The following is a 22969-nucleotide window of genomic DNA, read 5'->3' as shown; positions in this document are numbered from 1 at the left end:
AGAGAAGCAATTTCTCCTGTAGCATGAAGTATTTGCCAGAGGCAAAATAGCTTGCTGCTGCAGTGAGTTTATAGCAAACTAATTGCCCAGGTGTTTGAATCTTGCCTTATCTTGATGCCTGCGTGCCCAATCTGAAGAAGTACAGTTTCATGTCACGTTTTGTGGAAATCCAGTCTTCTTTTGAATACTGACGTTCTGGATGCTATATGCAGTGGCACAGAGTGGCTTCTTTTGCATGAAACCTGAGTTGTGAGCTGGGGGGAGGCATGGATGTACAATCACAGCATCCTGTATGCGCTCAGAAATTGCATGCTGGTGTTTTGACTCCTTCGACTCCAGGGCTTTGCACCTTTGGAGACCATGACTTAGTGTCATTTCTGAAGGGCCTCACGCTGAGCCTGCTGAAAACTGGTGCTATGCATCGCCATAATCTTTGTAGCTTCTTAGGATGAGGCAGTTGCTCAGAAACAACTGAGGGAGTCGCAACATGGTGATCCTAGATCATCCAGTCCAACCATCCATCACCAATATTTCCCCTCTAAACCACGTCCCTTAGTACCACGCCTGAACATCTCTTGAGCCTCTCCATGGATGGTGACTCCACCACTTCCCTGGGCAGCCCATTTCAGTGTCTCACCGCTCGTTTGGAGAAGAAATTTTTCTTAATGTCCAACCTCAATCCTCCCTGTTGCAAATTCCCTCTAATCCTATTACTATTGACACCTATTGAGTGTCACCCCAGCAGAGGTGGAAATGAAGGATTTCCCTTTCTCCCTTTCCGCCTTATTTCTTTTCACTTCAGCCTCGCAATTTGGTCCTTGGAAAGGCACAGGAATGATGTGTTTCTTCACATCAAACCTCAATTCAAGGCAAAGTTCAATTGCCAATTAGCAGTTTACCCTGGTGACCTCTCATTTGAGTTCCTACCCCAAAATTCTGCTTCTTCTTTGTATGTATGTACTATATGAAAGAGTACTGAGAAGATTAATTAAATTTGGAGGCTAGTAAGCAGGGGTGAATTAAATGTTTGTAGTGAAAGTTGGAATGACTTTAAATGTATTAATTTATTTACTGCATGCTGGAAATTTTTGTATTGCTCACAAATCCAAGACTGTGTGCTGTTTTCCAATGGAAAATCAGTTGATTTCTGAGAACAGTAAAACACAGGACGAGGTGAGTTTCAGAGGCTGTAATTTTTTTCTTTAAAGCAGAATTTTCTCTCTATATGTATGCACAAATGTTTTTTTTTTCTTTGAGTTGAAATAATTACGAACTGCATAAAGCATAGGATGCAAAGTAAATATCAGCTGTGGCAAAATCCACAGCCACTGAACTGGAAGGCAGTAGTCTTGGCCATCAGAAGGCTCCTGAAGGATGTGGATGCTGACATTCAGTTGTGGCAATATAATATGGCTGGAAAAGGTCTTAGAAATGTCTTATTCTGGCAAAAAGAGAATAGCTTGAAACAAAACCAGAATTTCAGTGATGTGCTCATGTGGCTCCGGAGAGACAAATTCTATTTCTGAGTCTATTCTGTGACCCAGATATCTTTGGACCAATTCATTCACAGTCTAAAATGAGGAGCAGGAAGAAATGAGAAATGAAGTACGTGTCCAAAAGTAAATGAATCAATACAACAGTTATCAAGTGGGATTACAAACAGTGCGTGTGTGTAATAGCCCTGTAGCACTGTTTGCGTTCTCATTTGCAAAATATCCCGTGATATTTTGGGGTGCTCTTTCCTCTCATCTGCATGGTTGTGTGACTGCATGAGGTCTGAGGACCCGTCTGCTCAACGTGGAACATTGCTTTGTGCACCAGGAGCGGCCTCCCTGCGCAGGGGCTGTAACACGAGGCATTTTACAAACCGTTCTGGCACGCATATTTCTCCGAATCCAAGCTCTTCAACATTAAAGCGCGACCCTTCATTTTAATCATTACAGAATGAATCCAGTGCTAATAGCACTTAATTGTTTCGCTAGAATGATCTCCGTTGGTTTTGGCAGCTGAAATGAAAACAATTCCAAATACCATCAAAGGAGCTTATCCACAAACAGCATGTACAGGGAGAGTGTTTTGATATACAACGGTGTGTTAATATCATAACATCTCCTGACGCTGCGCACGGCTCTGTAATCCTTCTCTGTCTCGCTCTATGATCTTGGAAGATCCGATGGGCGAAGCAGAAGGAATAAAGCAGACCAGGAAAGTCGTGCTCTCTGCCCCTGGAAATAAAGCGTTGCCGATCCTTTGCTCCAGCCGTGTCCCTATATTAATCTTGACTTTCTTGAAGCTCGCCCGCTAGTTTGAATTTGTATGCGACATCAAACATACCTTTTCACATATGTTCTTTCCAGATTTTTTTTAACAGTTACTTAGCAGTTTATAGAAGGAAGTGAATGATCTCATCAAGCTGCTTAGAAATTAAAAAAAAATCTGTGCTTATTAATTATGCAGGATTAGTCTAATTATAATTCAGCAAATTAATTAGCGACAGAAGGTGTTCTGAAACATTGGAGTACATTTGCATGTTAAATGGAGAGGCTAGTCTGTAATATATGTAAATTTATGCATGGCTTCATAGTTTAATTTAAAAATTTGCAGCTGCATATGGTATGGGAGCAGGTGAAAAGTCAGTTTTAGTTTAATGATGCTAACAAACATTGGATGCTGTCCTGTCTTAGGGAAGGAATGCTCTGAATGCACCCCTATCTGCCAATCTATAAATCTGTCATAGGAATATAATGTTACACCAATGTTCAGGCTCAAGGTCATCTGTGAGTAGACCCAGAAGCACAACGGGTGCAAACCTGCTGGCTGAGCAGCCCTTGGAGGAGGGAGGAGACGGATGTGCACGGAGGCAAGTTGCTCAGATGTCAATTTGCCTCTTTAGCAAATGAATGCTTTTTTATTCCATACAAAAACCGTTCAGGGACGGGCAATACTCCCCACCTAGTCAATGAGTGAGAGCTTTCAGCTGAGCGATATCCACTCTGGCAGGTGTAAAATAGGTGCCTAACCTTGGTTCCGTCGCTAGTGTTCGCATCGGTGCTGCTTTCTGATCTCTCAGAGTCACAGGGAAGTTGTTATCAAGTTCCACATTAACTGCAGGGTAAAGAGTTTTTATGTGCTGGCCTCTACCATCTGGCAGGAATAGTAAAAACCAGCAGACCCATCAGCAGCAAAAAGGCTGGAGGTGTAATTGGTGCTCACTGTTCAGCCTAGCATGGCTCGGCACAGGCATTCCGAGAGCAGTGGGAAATGAGGAGAGGGGAACCAGAAGGTAAAGTGGGCATACGTTTCCCCAGGTATGGAGAAAATAAGTGGGGATCAGACTTTGGGCTTGCGTGATACCTGTATGTGTCTGCTTTGTGGTCCGTGGCACTCTCCCTGTTCATTGCAGGGGAGTTGGATCGGATGAGCCTTTAATGGTCCCTTCCAACTCAAATGGTTCTTTGATTCTGTGACTGGCAGAGTCAAACGTGGGTTAACTTGGCACCTGCGTAGAGCTGTAGCGATCCCAACCGTGGGCCTGTGGGAATGCTGTGTGGTGTTTGGCTGAAAGAACAGCTTGATCCACCTATGGAGTAAGTCACCTAATTTCCGGGTGCCTCGACTTCCTCAGCAGTGAAATGAGTCTAAAAGCCTTTCTTTCCTCCTGTCCTTGGTGCATCTTGTCTCCCATAACAATTTCGCAACGTGACTGTGCCATGCTTAGCACAGTTGGAGCCATAGACACTGTAATGAACCAGGGAATGTTATCGGAATGTCCCTTTCAACAGCCCGCCAGCCCAATCCTCTGCTATATTACCTCCCTGCCTATTGACTTTGGATTATGCTATGGTATTTGGTTGTGTGCCAAGCGGCATGAATAGTATGGATCTTACAGTGTAAATCAGCTTTTAGCCATTGTCTTGTGTGTTACTGGAAAGTTTTGGTGCGAGGGGAACAAGGAGAACCCAAAGGAAAAGGGAAACTGCTCAGGTTGCAGAGAGTTCTCCAAAGGTTTTTTGGAGAATAATTGCAATTACAAACATGCCGTTAGTGTTGTGCTTCATTTTCAATTCGAACCCGTGGAGTTCAATTATTATTTTCATTAATGGTGTCAGGTTTTCATCAGAGCGCACAAACAAGGAGGTTCTCCTTGGAGATTTTTTTTTTTTTCCTCTAGCAAATGTGGCTGTGCCAAATAACTGCATTCAGCGCCGAGAAATGCCTGTCTCCATAACTGGCAGTGCACTCTCCTCCAGCCCTTGGAATCACTTTGCAAGACAGAATGAGCATTTACCAAATGAGCGTGAATTGCAGTTGTGGATGTGTGTGCCTGCTGCTGCTGCTCGGAAGGAGCAGAATCTGCTTCAGAGATGGAAATTGTGCAGAAGGTGGAAAATGTACAGAATATAAACATCGAGTTTACAGACATGTTCTGGGTTTGGATGACATATTGCAGCTTATGTTCAGACACGATTAGTTTGAAACTAAGCTCTTCCAAAGCAAAAGGCCACTAGATGTGGGTGGTGAGAAGTATGGTGTTCTAGGCTGCAGAGAGATGGGATATTTTTGAAGGAATGGTTCAATGGTTTGGACACGGCATTATGAAGAGGACATGAGTTCAAGTCCAGTCTTTGCTATGGCCTCTGGGCACACTGTTCTCACTCGGTGGCATCCTGTCCTTCAGATGGATCACTTTCATCCCATATCTTTGGTTAATTGCACAGAGCATTATTCACCAGAGTGTGGTTCAGAGTGCCTGGCGTGACAATTAGAAGCAGTTTTAAGATGGGTGCTGCCAGCCTGTAATTTTAAGGTAGGCTCCTCTATTGGCTTCCCTTATAATCGTTTTGTTTCGCTTTCGTGCCCACCTAATGTTGGACCATTACATTTGTGAAACAGAGCTGTTTTGATAAATAACATTTTTGGATGTTTCTGATTTATTTGTGGGATACAGTGCCCTGAGGCCTTTGAAAGTCTTCTTTTTGAGTTTTTCTCCATTTTAAAATAGGAACAGTAATTCCACCTGTTCTCTATTACACTTATCTGATCTGCATGTTCTCATATGCTTTGCATTGCAAGCATCTTGGAATGAGCAATAACGCTGTTATTGATTGATCAGATACTGACTTAATAATAAAGATGGGCCAAAACAGAAAACTTCTGATGTAGACTTCCGTCAGTGCAAAGGATATTTAGTCCTGTAGATTTTGGTCCAAAGCACCTTGATTTAATAATACAAATATGAATACATAAAAGCCTCACATCTTAAAGCCAGCTTCACACTTGCTATTGCAGCTCTCCTAGCATCAGTGCAGTTACTCATGAGCTACATTCTTCAGACCTCTGCAGAAACAGCTCTTACCTTGGCAGGCTTCTGTTCCAAAGGAATGCAGAGCGCAGGAAGAAGTTCCCATAGAGAGGAACTGGGATCCATGCCTAGAAGCTGAGAGAAAGTCAGAGAGGTGAGCCGAGGAGAAAGACGTAATGGCGATGTAAGGGGCTGAGTGCAGCAGAGCAGAAAAGAAGGAAGAATCGGAAAAATTGATAAGGAAGGGACTTCAAGCCATCGCTTAGTCCAGTTCCCTTAGGGTTTGCATGCACCAATGGTGTTCACTCTCTACCTTCTTCCAGCCTAGTTGTGGAGAAGGTACAAAGAATGGACAGGAGACTGATTGGGTAGCAAATGGCAAAAAGAGGTCAGGAAATATGTGAGCCTGATAACTGAAGCATTAGTTTAAAGAAAAAACAAGTGATTTGGGAACATGACATTCTTTAGAGGCAAGTGAGGACATGGGATCCTCTGCAGAGTTCTTTTGGTGGTTCAGTGCTCATCTTGTGCACAGCTGAGGAGCTCTTGCATAGACTGGAGAAAAGACTAACCAGTCTGTTGCTCTCAGAGCTGAAGAAATTACTTTGGATGAAGGCAGGAGGGAAGGGAAGTGTTCGTTCTTTTTCATTGTTGGGGCAGGAATGGAAGGCATAATATTTGTGTGTGTTCTTTGGTACTACTGCTCTACTGAAAAATGAGTGCCAAATGAGCAGCCAGGCCCAGGCTGGGGACCTGCTATTGTCTGAGTTCCACTCTCTTCTCTCACAGCAAGTCCCTGACAAACTCAGAAGTCTTCTGACCTACATATGTTGGCTTTCATATTTGTTAAACTGGGTTTAACACACTTTGTGCACAGGAGTTTTGTGAAGATTAATTAGCTGCTGTTTGTGGAGTATCATATAAATACTCTGGATTATTGTAATAACTTCAATCATTTCTCAGACATTATATGGTGTACGTTCATTTAGAACGCTTTTGTGCAATGCCTGATCCCACATTGACTATAACTGCTGAAACGAGTAGGAAATTTTCTCATCAGGTCTCTAATAATATACCCTGACATAATAGAGCAGAATGACTCCAGAGATAAATATTCAGATTACAAAGAAGTCTTCTATTGTGATAGTCATTAAAGTCAAAATGATGATTTCAGATAAATGCAATTAATAGATTTTAAATATGAACCTTCAAACGTAGGTGCAAAATCTGATCTGGTCCCTTTGGAAGGAAGGGTTTCCAAGTGAAGCCTTTTGCTCTGTCATGCACTGTGGCATGGGTATGGTCCCTTGTCATACTTATCTCAGAGTTCACAGTGCCAAGACGCTCATGAGTGAGTCCAGGAGACAATGGGAGACTCTGACCTCAGAATTTACTTGTGTTGGTGTTGCTGCCTTCAATGTAAGGATGGTTTTGTGGTTCACAGCATGGTCACTCTTGGTACTGCCCAATTGGAGGAAAGATATTCTTATAAAAACTTCCAGTTTTTCATTTTAGTTCACTTTGTGACTTCTTGAAAGCACTTCAGTTACTAAGTCAGATTGCTATGATATCTTTATAGTCTCATTTGGTTGTAGCATCATAGACTTGCTGATAAATCGCACTGATGAAAGCCGTATTCTGGTGCCATAGAATTGCTGGGGCCAGTAGTCCAACTTCTACAGCAACTCAAACAAGACAGGACTACCAGTGTTTGCTTTACAAGGGATGTTTTTCTTGTCTCCAGAGGCTGCTCAGGCGATTACAACAAAGTTGTCTCTCTTGATTCTGTTCCTGTACTTTACAAAAGCACACAAGGTGGATAGGAAGCTTAGTTAAGATGTAAAAGCAGGAATCAAGAGACTGCGTCCCAGCCGCAGGCCTGCGATGAGCAATTCCCCTCCAGTTCCCAGGTCCCGACTTCCTTGCTGTATGGTGGTTAGTGACACCACGTGCTGCACAGGGCTTTGGTGAGGCTGAGTTAATTGAAGCTGAAGTCCCACAGAATGGTGCTGCAAAAGCACAAGGCACATTATCTAGTGCTGTGTCTCCATGTGGGGAGACTAATCAGTCCCAGGTTCTGTGGCAGGGTTTTCAAAAACAGTAATGGATTTTTTTTTAATTTTTTTTTTAAAGAAACCTACACTTTCTCGTGCACATGGGAGTGCTCTTTAGGGCCTCTGCCTCGTCCTGTTCAAGTCATGAGGAACGTTATTCTGACTCCAACAGGATTTGATTAAGGTTCTTCTCAGTCAGCTCAGATGGAGGATGAACAACATCCTCAGAGGTGGAGTTCCAGCTACGTAGAATCACAGAATCATGGCGGTTGGAAGGGCTCTTCGGAGGTCATCCAATCCAACCCCCTTGCTAAAGCAGTTCCCTGGGGCAGATTACACATCCTAAATCGCCTCTGTTTCAGAGCCTTATAACATGGGTGTACAGACACAAAGTGCCAGTATGGGCCAGCATCACAGGGAACGGCCTGATAGATACAAGACCTCACCTGCTCTGCCCTCACCCTTTCTCCTGTCCATTGGCAGCTACCTGCGGGGGAATTGGTCCCTCCACTCTGAGCATTATGGGATGTCTGAGCACTCCACCTCACTATCCATTGCGGCCGGGCAGGCTGGCCTGAGATAACACAGCTGTCTCTGCACTGCAGTGAAAAAGGGGCATTTAAGTGATACCAGCACGGTGGTAACTCCCAATAGGATGAGCAGAAACTTTTGAAAGAGCTCCCTTGAAATCCTAGAAGAGGGAATGTTTTTAAGGCGGTGTTTTGGAGACCTCTGGAAGTGCATCAGCCTGTAGATGGAAGGCTTGACCATATTGAAGTGAATGTCTGTAGCATGTCTTAATTAATTTTACATCTACAGTGAAGTTAATCAGGCTTTCTATAGAGATGCCAGAGGTTCTTTGTGGTAGTTATTCAAAGTGTTCCAGTTTTCCCTCATTGCCCTTCAGTGTTGATCTATGGGAAGACCATGCCACACTCTCTCTGCTTGGCTGCAGTCTGCTAAACCTGTAGCTGGTGCTGTCCTTTGGAAGGAACAAAGGTCAGCTGAGAAGCATGAAAATCAGCAGTTGTTTAACTTTTTAAAAATTATTTTCATTTTTTGATGTATGTATAAGTCCATGCCAAAAACTGGCTAAAAAAAATTAATACAGCCCTTCTGCAATTCTCCTGTTACCCCTAAATCAGCTTCATTTAGTGCTAATCCTTCTCTCTGCTCCCCCCAAGTCATTTTTATTCTAATGCTGCAATAAATATTAATACCTTTCCCAGATGCAACCACTTAAAAATATATATGTATATCTAACGACCTAGCAAATACTTGATGTGAGTGCCCAGCTGCAGCTAAAATTTGACTAGAAAAACTCTGAAAGGAGACATGGATAAGTTGGCATGGCGGTGGATGGATTCTGCTCCAATGCTGCAACCTCAGAGCTGAGGCAGCACTTTGAAAAGTGAGGTGAGTGATTACTGATGCCCACCTTGTGATATCTTAGAGGTGCAGAGTTTTCAGCAGCTTGAGGGGCTCAAGAACTCCACTAAACCAGGCATCCTGCACTTGCTGCATATGGAAATTGCTCCTGGTTACAGATCCTGGCTGAGTGCTTCGATGCTGGATATTTGTCCCCAACCACTGGGAGGGCTGTGATGCTCTGCTCCTCCAAGGAGGCAGCCAGCTCTTAGAGAAGGAGAGTTCTGTTTTCTGTGTAGTTTTAATGGTCAGTACACCCAGTGGGATGAATCAGTGCAGATCTAATTGAAATGCAAGTTAATTTCCACATATGCCTCTGATTTACACTAGCTGGGCATCCACACCCAAACATTCTTTAGATATTTAACAGAAAATATGAATTTCATTAATTGCCACGTGGTGTTATGGAATTCAGTCCTGGGTGCTGTTAAACGCAGATTAGCGTGGAGTTTTTACCTCTTGTGCCTGTGCTGTGGGGTTTGGTGCAGCACACGATGCTGTGGGACTCAGCTCTTCCCAGGGCAGCTCACTGACACGGCGAGCTCTGTTGGATTCGTCTGTGCTCTGATCTTTGCCCCTTAGTTTGCCTTGTTTCTCTGATCTGAAAGGCATACAAGAATTTTTTAAAAATTACAAAGCAAACACTTTCCTGATTAATTTGATCTTTTATTTTTCCTTGAAAGCAATGACAAGCCATGAATCTTGCAGGTTTTTGTTTGCATTTTTTCTCCCAAACAAGCAGATATCCGTGGGCTCACTGAGTTCCATGCAGAAGTTGCTTGCCTTGGTTTCATTACACAGTTTGGCGGCGTTCTGTAGTTTCTCCATGCACAGCCAGATCTCAGCAGCATAAGCAGTTTATGTATCTGCAAATATTTTTTGATATCTGTAAGAAGAGGGCAGGATAACAAGGAGTTTGTGAGCAACATCTCTGGCTGGAATTCTCCTGTGAATGTCTGAGTGTGCCAGTATGCATAATATTGTTCGTTCTGAAAACGTTCTTACAGATAAAATCTTGCTTGCTGATCATTCAAATAAAAGAGGCCACAGTTTTGGCACGAGGAGTCGATACAACTTGTTTGATAGAATACATGCAGCGTGCTGCTGAGGCACAAAGATCTGCGAGTGACCAGGGCTGGGATCCCAGGAGCTGCCCAAGGGAGCCTGGACCCAGCTCCCATTGCTCCTGGATCCCAATGGAGAACTTGGGCTCCCAACACCTGGATCCCTGTGGGATCAATGGGGACATCTGGATCCCAATGAGATCAGTTGGGATGTTGGGCTCCCGACACCTGGATCCCAATGGGATCAGGGAGGATGTTGGGCTCCCATCACAGCCCATGCACTCAGAGCTGCTATGTTGTAACCAAGAAACAATAATGTAGACAAAAATACTGGTCTGCAAAATGCACTCGCACAGCAAATAAACATTTTAGATACGTTTAAAGTGTTTGTGACAGATTTAAGGCAAACAAATGCTCGCTAGAAGGATGTATTTTGTGACAGTCATTGTATGTGACGTTCCCTGGGTCGTTTTTGTGGGTTTGGTTGTAGGGAGGTCTGTGAAGGGTTTTGTTTGTTCAAGCCACATTTCAATGGATCAGATCCTTCGGTATTTCTTTGTATTTTTGGGGCAGATGGAAGAGAAATACCGCACTGTAAGTGATGCAAAGAAGTAGCAATAGCAAGGAGAACTGAATTTCTGCTTTTTTGTGTGTTGCATTAGGACTATTTTGGCAGTTGTTGTTGGTAAACCCTAGGAAATATACATCTTTCTCCTTTAAAGTTCTAATTCAAGGCATGAATGTGTGAGTTCTGAAGGGACTTAGGGACTGCGGTAAAAAATCGTTGTCATAGTAACAGAAAGGGAAATAGGCCTGGCTCACCTGGGACTTTAACTTACTGCAAAAGCTGATTTTTTTTTCTTTTTTTTCTTTTTTTTTTTAAGAAAAGCACTCAGTAAGAGAAATAAATAAATAAGTTCTTTGTATTCTGAACCAATTCTTCAACTGTATCATTCTTTTTTTTCCTCATATCTGTATCTTTTCCGTTCAAACCTATCTTAAAATCTGTTTTTTTTTTCTTTTTAATTGTTACTGTTAAATCCATTTTGTTCTACAAATGGAAACGCAGAAAGGAGTCACAGAAAATATTTTCACTTATGGTAGAGTGAAGAATCTGTGAGATTTTTTTTGCCTGTTTTGTCTGAATTGTGAAGACTTGCATGTTTTTAATCCAACAACTGTGATCTTTCATGTAGAATTGGCTCCTTTACCTTGTAAATTCAAAATGTCATCAGATGAATCAGATAATAAAGGGATGAATCCTAATGAAAAATTTTGTGGAGTACCCAAATTTGATAAAGGCCTCCCAATATTGCTGAAATGTGAGATCTGTGTGTTATAACACATGGTGCTGGGTGAGCCCATCAGCATCCTGAAGGTTCAACTCACATCCACAGCAAGCTGAACTCGATGGGAGAATAATGTATAAAGATAGATATATGTGACAGGGCAAAAATAATTGGCACGGACACATTGTATGATGTTAATGGGTTTATCTGCTTGGACAGTGTGAGCTGTCACCTATTACTTCCGTTTGTGTTTTTGTTATCCTCTCTCAGAATCAGTGCAAGGTTCCGATCTGGGTCTTTTTTTGCTTTAGTTACTGAAATCTTAACAGCTAAAAACATCATCAGGATGAAATCTCATCAGCTTCTTCCGGGAGCTCTGTTTGTCTCCGTGTTTTTTTATACGTTCTAAGTAGTCTCAAGGCTTATCAGCCACAGAGTTGCCCTGTCGGTTTTTGTAGTTATCACAATAACATTATCCTTCTATATTGTCTCATGGAAAATCCATACAGACAGCAAAAGAAAGCCCTTGTATGCACAGGACAGATAAAGGAACAGACTCAAATCGTGTGGTCAAATGTGCAGTGGAGAAATGGGCATAAATCAAAGTAGTTGCGTTGACTTGTATCAACTAACAGCCCATCTCAGAGCTGATTATAGTCAGCTGAGTGCAGTTCACACCATTTTTCTAAATTTTGGTGTGTTTTTTTTGTTTGTTGGGGTTGGCTGTGTGGGTTTTTTTTTCCGAGTTCTCCCAGTCCTGGATGGCTGACATACCTCCATCTAAATCACTCCGCTGTGTACTTTCAGTCACAACACGACAACGCGTTTCGTTATGGTTAATAACAGTGGCACAATTCTTTACCGTTACAGATTCTTCTTAAAATTTTTTCTCAAGTGCAATCAGAATTGTTTGAAAACAGCAGGAAACCCCCGAGATATGAGGCGGTTCCAGGTAAGGCTCAGCATTAAGCTGTCTCTTTCGTTCTCTTTTTCTCCTCTCCCCTACGTTGCTCGTAATAAATAAGATGACGGTCTATGATAAGCCATATCGGATATTGTTAAAGTTTTTCTCCGTTTGTTGTGGTTAAACCTTTTTTTCCCCCCTCTCCTCTGTCTTTTCCCACTCCAAATCCCCAAGGGGAAGTGATGTACTGTACCAACCAGCAGTGGATATTTGATTTGACACCCTCGGGCAAAGCACTCGCACGTACAGCTGCCCACAGCAGGGATCGTGTTTGTGATACTTAGATGCCTCAGAATTTTTCAAAGTAGCTCTGTACGTGGTACAGAAGCATCTCCCTATTTCCCTCCACTCTCTCTTCCCATCTCTTTTGCCTTTTAACTCTTTCACGCCCTCCTTTCAGCTTCTTTAAAAAAAAATAGCCCGAATAGTGATGGTCACTTTAAGATCTCACGCAGGAAAGCAACAAGACCCAGGGGACGATGACCCAGCTGCTTTGCAGTAAAATCTGCCACTGGTTTCATCATAGCTGTCGCTGATGTATTGTGAACACCAGCTAATAAAAACACAGGAGGAGGTGAAGTGTGTCAGGTTAGAAGCAGAGAAGGGAAAGGCTGACGCAGTCCCTCTTCTTCCACACTCTAATCTTTAAGCAGCTATGTCTAATAGTTTAGTGTTTTACCTGTAAAAGGGTAACGTGGCTGTACTACTTGTTGCCATTTTTCTCGTGCCCTCATTGCTACCCATCCGTGGCACAAAGAGGGTTTTAGCTGCAGGGGGATGCATGGCTTTCCTGTAGACCCATCAGGTCTGTGGAGGGCAGTGACATCCTGAGGTCTGCCAAGTCACGGTTAGTTATTGGGCTCTTGCCTCAGTTTCCTCATTTAGAAACCAAGTAAAACTCCATAGAAATTTACAGCCCCATGTCATACTTTCCACAAAATGATGCATTTTGGTTTATATTTTTAGTGGGAATACAGTTTCACAGGAGGGATTTTTTTTCTCAAAGAAAAAGAAAAAGCTCGGGTTGGTGAAAACAAAAATCCACTCTGGTATCTCTGAAAGCTCTAAAAATTTTAGAGAAGTGTTGGCTAAATGTATAAAAATGGTTATTTTTTGTTTTTTAGTGGAAATAATTAAAAAATAATAGTCCAACCAACTTTGTTTTTTTGGCACTGGTGGTTTGATGAGACTGGAGTTTCTTCTTGTGTTTTTTGGAGATGATAAGACATCAAAAAATTTAATAATAATAATTAAAAAAATAGAGGTGGTAAATGTTAGCAAATTGTTAGCAAATCAATGGAAATTGTAATTTCCACCAAGAAAAAAAATGCCATTATCATCTTCCATGAATGCCAAAAAGGAGAGTAAAGGAAAACTCAAATGATAGCATGTGAACTGATCCTGTTAGCTCTTAGGGCTGGTTAGGATGGCTGAGGGCAGAGTGTAATGAAGCATGAATCCAGAGATTCTTCATTTGGTTATGAGTTTGTAGGAAATTGTGCACAAGGGCATCCTGGTTAGCATTGCCATAACCCCAATGATAGAGTTACAAGAGCAAAGAAATGAACTCTACTTTGTGATTGAAGCTGAAATTGCAGATTTCAGGTGAATGCTGAATTGCATGAGTATTTTGGATTCTTTTTTTTTTTTGGTGAAGATCTCTCTCGACTGTCAGCTTTACTCTTTGTTTCACCTCCACATCTCCACAGCAAAAATAGCCATTTTATTAAGAATCTCAACAGCTTCACGTTTTTAGTGGGACATTGAAAAGTGAAACTAAAACGAGCTTTACAGCATGCACACGTACTGATGGAATGCCTTCAGCCCATCCACCTGGCATTCCTCTTGTACATGAGGAAGCATTGGCTTCCTTTTGATCTTTGTACCAAAATCAGCAGCTTACTGGAGACGAAAGTGAGCTGGGGCCAACGCCTCCTGATCTGGATTTTCTGCCTTACAGCAGCCAAGCCTGAAGCAAAGAGCCAAGCACAACTCTGGTTCTATTTTGCAGAGATTGCTTAAACTCTTCTTGCACTTGCAGTCAATGTGGATTCATATCCTTTCCAGTTCTGTCGTGAGATTTAAGTTCAAACCTCAACGTTAATCAAGATTAGACAAAGCTTCTACATTCCTCTGTCTGTCGAAACCCAAAATGTTCACAGGACTTTGTTTGGGTGTTATGAGAATGAGCCCTTTGAAGCAAATTGTCAAATGCTTGAGGTTTTGAGGGAAAGCAGAATCTTTGTTCAGGCACCTTCAGCACAGGGCGCGTTAGTTGATGAGCTTCGTTCTGGGCTGTGGAGCTCAGAATGTATGAATAAAGTTACAAAAAAATAAAAAATGTTAGTTCCATTGCTAAAATTGTATTTGTTCAGAGTAAAAACTTCAGTGTTCCAATGGAAATTAGCCAGGATGGACTGCAGAGAGAGCTTGTTTTCAGTCTGCTGGATTGTTTCTAAGGGTTGAAGCGTGACTTCCGTGGTTGTGATGTAAAAAAGAGCACTCTTGAGTGGTCTGCTGTGTCATCAGGATCCTCCTCCAATTTAGTATTATTGTTTTTAATTTAGGCAAACACTTTTTTTGCCTGATTCTTGCTGTGTCTGTCGGCTGCTTTTGAAGTCTTAAGTGGAAAAAGGGGCATTGTTCCAAATATTAGCAGTATACACTTGTGCACCATGAGCATGGTCGTGTTCATTTTAGTTTTTAAGATTTGTATCAGGCGGTGTAATTAATGGGCAGGATTGCTTCTTGGGTTTGAAAGGATGGATGTTTGTCCAGGAACGTACGATCAGAGTAAAAGCAAGGTCAAAAGCCCAGCACAGTTGGCTGCTTTACTGATTTTATTATTTAGCTCATTATTTAAAAAACAAAACAAAACACAGAAGAGAGAATCCCAGTCTCCAAGTTCCCATTGCTACTGAAATCTGGAACTGAAAGGGTCTCATCAAAACATTTCTGCTCTTTAATGGAGATGGAATGAAAGCCCAAAGCTTTGGCTTCGTTGTTGAGACAGAAATGTAAATAAGAGACATGGAAATTGTGCAGCACAACACAGCTTACTGAGTTCTCCAAGCAGGGATGAATGGTTACTCATGTCTGGAAGAGTGTCAAGTCAATGCTTCTGATTAGAGATGGGTGTGAAGCTGTTCGTTTTGGTTCCAGGGAACTGGGATGCAGATCCTGGCCTCAGCCTCTGTATTTCTAGATACAAGATTTAGCTCTCGTGTAGCATAGTTACAGTTTGTTAAACTAAATTAAATGTTAGATTTCGTTTATGTCACACCCACTTAAAAAAAGAAAAAAACACAACCTGGGGGTGGGGAGAAAAAAGGGTGTAAAGGTTACATTAACACTGCATTGTAATTTTAATTCAGCTCCAGATGCCTGAAGAGTTGTGGTTGGGATTTTTTAAGTTTTTGTTTTTTGTTTGTTTTTAAGAATAATTCTTTGGTTTGGAAGCAACACCAGCTGCTTTGTGATCACGTTAACTGTTTGAAATTTGCTTTGATATTAAGTAGATCTTCGCAGATGAAATGAAAATCTCTCAACTTTTACAGACCTTACACATCTAATATTTTTCTACTGTTGAAATGTGTTACACCTCAGAAGCTAAAGGACATGTGATCATTATTTTAACATCCCTTCTCCCAGTAATAATGTAATTTTACTGTGACTCAGTAAGGATGGGGAACCTTTCTATTGCTAATGGATGTTTTCATGGTTACTTGTTGCCTGCCCACGTGCACACGTGAACACATTCTTGTCAATTCAGCCGAAGCAAATATTGATTATTTATCAGTTAAAACATTTCTGAATGAAAGGGAAAGGTGAAAAATGAAACCAACAACAAAAAAGGAAAGTTTGAGTTACCGGCTCAAACACAGCGCTATTCGAGTTCAACTGATCTGCAAATCTGAGCTTTCCTGTGTATTGTCATTACTGTCACTGCTTCACTCTCAGTGAGTGATCTCCCAGAAACAGAATTAAAAAAGAAGCAGTGATGCCCTCCACTTAATGAGGACTTCTCCTGGAGAACTTGATTGAAGCCCAATGACACTTAATGGTAACGACCGGTGTGTAATGGGGGACAATAATTCTGTGGAATTAAGATGAGGCACTTCAGCTAAAATGCTTCAGCTGAGACCTGGTGCTAAAGCATTAGCCTCCTGTTGACTGGGAATTCTGCTGCATCCACTCACACTGGTTGTACAGATCCTACAGTGCTGTGGTTGTGAATGGGACCGGGCAACAGAACAGCTAATGATGGTCATCTTTGAATCAACATCATTTTTTAGTAACAGAAAAGAGAAAGGTCGGCAACTGTCCTCTGTTTTCTGCAGAAATCATGACATGGAATGTTTCCTGGCAAGTATTCCCCTCTAGGTGCTCTAGGGAGAAAGAGAAAGGAAAAATAACAAGGTATGTCCCTGGGGAGATTTCCTTCCTGACCTCGGAGTGGTTGGATCAGTTCATCATCAGGCACCTGAGCCAAGCTGGCTGTGTTTGAGAATTCACCCAGCTCGGCTCAGTATGAAGCGCAGAAGGATCTGTATTGTTTGGGAAGGAATAAAATGGGTCAGAGCAGTCGGATGGTGCTGAGGTTTAGGAATGCTGCACTGTGTGAAGAAACAGAAAGGGATGGCCGGAGGAAAACAGAACTGGTCTAAATCAAAATCACTTTCAGACTGATGGAGAGAGAACGTGCTAAGGACCCCCGCAGTCAGATCTGGATGTGGACAGAGATCTCTGTTAGAGAGATGAATACTACAGGAACTGATGTCATTATGGGAGATTCATTTCCCAGCTATAGCTTGCAAAATGAGAGCAACTTCTACCAGCAGAGTCCAGCTACTGCTGGCAGAATTCTTCACTGGAGGTGATGTTATTTTAGAGTCTGTATATGTAAGGGTGGGACTGATTGCAACTGAACCACTCAGAGAGCTCAGTGTGCTCAGATCTGGGGGCCAAATGGCCATTACAACCGTGGGTTGCCAAACTTGTGTATCATCCATTAAAGCAAACCATAAATGAGATCCTACTGGATCTCAGGTAAACTCTGCTGGTAGAAGGAAAGATGTGTTTGTGTCAGGAATACGGTGTGCTGGTTTAACTGATTTTAAATGGAATGGAAATGGGATTGGTACAGGTGCAGGACTGGAACACTGTGGAATAGGGAGGGGTACTTAGCTCTTATACTTCAGGAACACACACTGAGAAAGGGCATAACTGAAAATATCCTGAGATAGATCAGAATTGGAAATAGTAATTTCAGAGCTAGTGCTACGTGTGAACTGACTACAAATGAACTTAGGCTGTAAACCATTAAACCCCTCACCATCAGGAGACATAGGCTTTAAAACAGGACGAGATCCAAAAGCACCAGCTCGACTGGTTTAAGACAATTGTTTAGAAGTGGCTGCATGGTTTAGTCGTCTGTAACAGCGGGAGATGGGATGGCAGTGACCCAGGAGTTATCTCCTACCCAGTGCCCCTAAAATGGCAGGAGGCCCCACTCCCAAAATGAAGGCCACATGCAGAGCTCCTATCAGCTCCCAGTTTTCAGCAGGCTTAGGGTATCAGAGGGGATTTCCCGAAGAATCTGATGGAAGTTTTGAGCAGAGAGAAGCTGCTGGCATTTTCCTCTCTGTTTATCTTATTCCTAATCCAACTATGAAGCAAACACATATTATAGCATCTACTCCTGTGTTACTCGACCCAAATGCCTGTTGACATCAATGGGAGCCCCATCCAAGTGAAGACAGCAGGATGAGGCCTGACATCTTTTCCTCCACCCAGCTGGAAAATAATAATAACGCTAATAATTTTTAAAATCCTCCTAGTAGTTATTCTTCTGAAAAGTTAAAATAACATGGTGCTGTGACTAGAGAGATGTAAGGGAAAGTGCATCAGGAATGTAATATTGTTTCCAGATGTACAATGTCATAAGAATTTTTTCCACACTTGGAATGGTAACAGGAATTTTTTGAGAGAGATCATTTACACAGTGATGAGATATGTTACATGTAAATAAACGCCTCTATGCCTAGAATGTTTGTACCATATGTCTGAATAGGTGTCTACGAGTGATGCAGCTTTTGTACGTAGATGCTGGGTATTTCCTTGCGCGTATGCGATTTGAAGAGGAGCAGAGTTTATATTAATGAGGTATCAATATAATGTACAGATGGGGGAGGAAAGATTGTAGTGCCTCTGACCAAGAATTTGTAGTATTTCTGAACTTTTCATTAAGGTACCATTAGGTAGGTGCAGAATGTGCCTGCCCCATCGCCCACCCTTCAGTGGGCTTCTGCAGGGGACGCAGTCATTAACGAAGAACGGCTGCTGCCAGAGCTGAAGATTTTAGTCTGAAAACGGGTAATGTGAACTGTTAGACTGATTGGTGCTGTCAGTACTGGCGAGTCAGAGAGGTAATCTTTAAGGTAAAGTAATACCAACACTTTGAACTGCGCAGGGAAATGGAAGAGGGGCAATCCAGCTCGGGGAACCTGAGTGCCATGTGCTAAACCCGGTCTGACTGAATGTCACGGGAGGTGATGAGCCCTCACTGTGGCTTTTGAGGAGGGAGCACATTACAGAAATCCACCTGGGAAGCAAAAACAACCACATGTTTCTTCAGCACTGCTGCAGAATCGTTGCTCCAGGTCTGTGGCTTCATAGCTGGTTCTGAGACCCTTGCAGATGTGCAAAGAGATTCTGAAGAACTGCTAGAAGCCCTGCTGAGAAGCTGGCACTTCCCTTGCTGTTGATGTAGATGGAATCCACCTTTGGTGGCTGAAGGAGCACTTTGGTGTGTCTGTTTCTTGCTCAGGTGGTTGTCCTCTGAAGCTCCACTGGAGGTGACTGGTTGATCCAGCTGTTTAGGAGCATAACATCTTTTTTATTTATGCCATCTATGTCAAATTTGGCCTTAAGCTACAATTACCAGAATGCATTTTCTAGCTGACATATTTTGATGTTCTCAGGTCGTTTCCTCAGAATTGTGTTTTGCATTAACTACTGATTTTAGCAAGAAGATCTCAAATGGAATTGGTGTAGAAGCTGAATTTCCACACACAAGAAGTCGAGCCATCAGATCTGGAAACAGAAACCCCAAAACATTTGTCAATAATTTGCCAGTGCTGTGGGCAAATCTGAGAACTTAAATCTCCAGAGCAGTTTGCACATTGCCTTTCAGCAGCACTAAACACAGGTTTACAAAAAGGCTTGGGATGTTTTACGATGTTGGGAGAACAAGTGTTATTGATAAATACGTGTTCAGAAAGGTATTGGAAAAAAAAAAAAAAGAAGAAAAAAAAAAGCCTAGAAATGGTTAACAAGGTAATGGTAAGAAGCGTTGACCTTGATTTGTTTAGCTAAGATGTAAAGATTTTTGAAGGTCAAAGGTGTTCTTATGTAGTGTTTTGGAGTCTAACTGTGTCTGACCCTCTAACATTAAGCTGCTGTGGCCTGCAGTTTTGAAGAGTGAAGCAAACCAGGGGGAAAGGGAGAAGGGGGAGAGAACAGGAAATGGAGTGAGGTGTTTCAGGAAGTTGTCAGGAGTTGACTGATTGATTCCAGATGGAAAGGGTCACCCTTCATGACCCAGGAAATACTCACTGGGGGAAAGCAGTTGGCTTGTGAAAGGGAAGGGCCTGGGAGTTAGAGACCAGAGTGGAATGCGCATTCCTCTTCCCTTTATCCATAAAACATTATTTTTTAATCTTCAGTATAAAACAATTGGGTTGCCATCTTCACCAGCCAAGAAGGAATGACCAAACCAAAGTAGAGAAGCTCAGGAGTTGTTACGTCCATAATCTTGCATATTCTTACTCCACAGCACTGATAATGAGTTGGCTTGCTGTGTCATAGTAACCATGACAAAGATGCGTGCTGAATTTCAGTAGTGCCTTAAAGATTACTGCAAAGAAGGTCTAAAACTTTGAGAAGGTTCTGGTCCAGATCTGCACTTTGCTTTTGTCCTATCCCTGAGGATTGCAGTTATTTACCATAGGGCCCAGCTGATGCAATGCCAACTGGGTTTGACCCTTCTGTGATAAACAGGAGAGGTAAATAGAAATGGAGCCATTCACGGGGAGAGGTTCTTCAGCTGGAACTGAGGATGCTCAACACTCAGCTTCTAAACGCAGGACTTTTTTTTTGCTATTACTCTTGAAATAGGACTCTTTTTTTTTGTGCAGCATTGACACCCAGGTGGGTTTTCAAACAGGGAGTGTGCATACTTGAGTCTGCAGATACTATAAAAAATCCCATACCGAGGGCACGTGGGTGTGCATTTATCACATACGTACCTTGTGTATGTGAGGTCAGGTATGTATGTATTATATAATGTAACTGTATATATATGATATACTTCTGATTTACATTTGGTTGCAATTTAAACACTTGTCGTAAATATTTCAGACACTGGAATAATTCAGGCCTATTCCCCTGTTGCCACAGTGTGCTCTGTGCTGGCCAGTGAGAGATTAAAATTTATTTCCATTGTTTAACGGAAAATAATGAAGTGCATCTGAGTGGGTTCAGCTATGTCATGCGGGAAGCGTTCACCCTGGATAGGAGTCTCACTCCACCCAAATGTGCAATGATGAAATCCGTTGGCACACGGAAAGCAACACATTTTGTGACAAGAATGCTTGGGAAATATAAGAGCACGGTATGACAAGAGCCTTTTGGAATGAATTAAACTTGTCTCGAGAAAGAAAGTATTCTTTAAACTTGCAGAATCCTGCCGGAGGGCAAGGTTTCTCGTGCTGTGTGATGAGTATTGCTTCATCAGCAATTAGAGCCTATTCTCTTACCTGGACCATGCCAGCTGTGAATGTGTCCAGGGTCAAATCCTCAATAGCTGTGGGTTTCTATTGCTGCATGGCAGCTGAGTGGGGCTGAGCTGATTTGCGCCAACTGATGGATAAAACCCCAAAGTTTCAACAAGATGCATCTTTTTTCAGTTTTAAAATGCAGGATCGTTTATTTTTTTATTTTTTTCTTTAAAGTTCATGGTTTAAAGACAGGTTTGGGACGTTGTGTTTGAAAGGGAGAGTGAAGCAGGATTCATTAACATATTCAATTACTCTAAGAATTCCTACGCCTTCAGAGCCCAGCAGTGAAGCCATGGAGGCCAAGGCTTTCAAATGTGGTGCTTGACTCTGTGTGCTCAGGCTCAGGTGTTTTCTGAGAGGCACTCAGACTGTATATGTAAGAACCAGCCATCGTATTAGGTACTTTTTTCACGTCGTAGGAGTTTCTCTTTTGCTCGGTCAATGGAGACCTTTATTTCTGAAGCAGATGCAGATGCATTTGCATGTGTGTGCAGTACAGCAGATGGCTCTGAATCTGCATGTATGTATCAGAGGGCAAATTGCTGCGGTGCTCTGCAGCCTGTCCTCCTGGTTGCTGTATACAGACCTCTTTGCCATCAGCTATGCTACGGTGCATCATAGGAAACGAAATTTAGGGCCATCTGCAGTAGCTGGTTCATTATGCATTAAGGACTTTATATGGCTCTTAGGATGCTGTGTTAAATGGAATTAATGCACAGAGTAAAGGCTGAGAATATTTTCTCCCATTCTTGCTAGGGAGTAAAACCTGCAGGACATGATTTCATTTTACAAACAGAATAAGATTTTAACTAAACTGAATAATTAATACATTATGAGCTGAATATCCAACTAAGCTGTTTACCTGCCTCCTTTTTCTTCCCTTTGAAAATATCTAGGTTGTGCTATCCACAACAGTGAATGTTGATGGGCACGTGCTGGCAGTGTCTGACAACATGTTTGTTCACAACAACTCCAAGCATGGACGGAGAGCAAGGAGACTCGACCCCTCTGAAGGTAGGATGCTGTATGAAGAGTGGGACAGAAATGAGTCCAAAAGCATGTTACCCATTCCTCAATTTCTGTTTATTTTCGGGAGGAAAGGAGAGCTAAGAGGGAACTACAGAACCTCAGGGGGCTTAGAGAAGGAAAAGGCAGGAAAACAGTGTCTACTGCATGCAAAATATCATCCTCTTCACATATAAGATGCTGGCTTCCCTCCTCCCCCTCCCAATTCATTTACTAGTTTGTCCTGAAGAGATGAAAAATGCAGAAACACTGAGTATTATCTAAAATTCGGACTTCTTTTTCAGCTGGGATTGATTTGATTTCAGGCAAATTAGGCAACATGACATCTTAGTTAAACAGAACTGTTCCAGCACAAGATGTGTATGAAAAAGTGTCACTGCTTCCCTTAAATAAACTATGTGCAAAGCATAACAATGCACAGAAGGAAACTGACACTAATTGATTTTAGTTTGTTTGGCTAAGCAAGGCTCACGGCCGTCTACAGGATGGTTTTGGACTGTATTAATTACAAATACTTGGATCTGTTACGTTTCAGAGTGGTTGGCCCCTCCTCTCCCTCTTCTCGTGCATTCATTACCAATGCATTCTGCCTTCTCATGCAGACAGTACTCCAAATTACTAGCAAATGCTATATGTGTCTACTTTTCCCTCCCCTGCAGCTAGTGAAAGTGAGAAGAGCTAGTGATGTTAGCAGAAAAGACAAGCAGGGATATTATTTCATTATAATGTTTTGCTGCCCCACTCCTTAAATGTGCCCTATATCAACCTATAAGAAGAATTAATGAACTGGAAGAAAATGATTGAATCAGTAAAGAATTCAGAGTGGTGTTAATTCTCCCCCAGCGGGCAGTGAAATGGTAGAAGGAAAATCCCAGGATTCCTAGCCTAGGAAGCCATCCAGTTTTTCCTTGACTGATTGGATGTGATTGACTGGCTGTTCAAAGGAGTCTCATGTTTTTGGAGCCCTGCCAAAGTTCCCCTCCACCTCTGACCCTGTCAACA

At 42.3% G+C, this 22969-nt stretch overlaps 1 protein-coding gene across 1 annotated transcript in view; it reads left to right on the top strand.

The window, feature by feature from the left end:
• Window positions 1-22969, top strand: part of EBF2 (EBF transcription factor 2) — a gene marked incomplete at both ends in the record, with an annotated part of 117906 nt that overhangs the window by 74477 nt on the left and 20460 nt on the right. The window contains 2 exons of the mRNA XM_079547466.1: window positions 12008-12089; window positions 21838-21955. Coding sequence (XP_079403592.1) covers window positions 12008-12089; window positions 21838-21955 — 200 coding nt within the window. The remainder of the gene's footprint in view (window positions 1-12007; window positions 12090-21837; window positions 21956-22969) is intronic.

The sequence above is a fragment of the Tetrao urogallus genome (assembly GCF_951394365.1).
Source record: "Tetrao urogallus genome assembly, chromosome: 27".
NCBI lineage: Eukaryota > Metazoa > Chordata > Aves > Galliformes > Phasianidae > Tetrao > Tetrao urogallus.
This window is presented reverse-complemented; position numbering and strand designations above follow the sequence as displayed.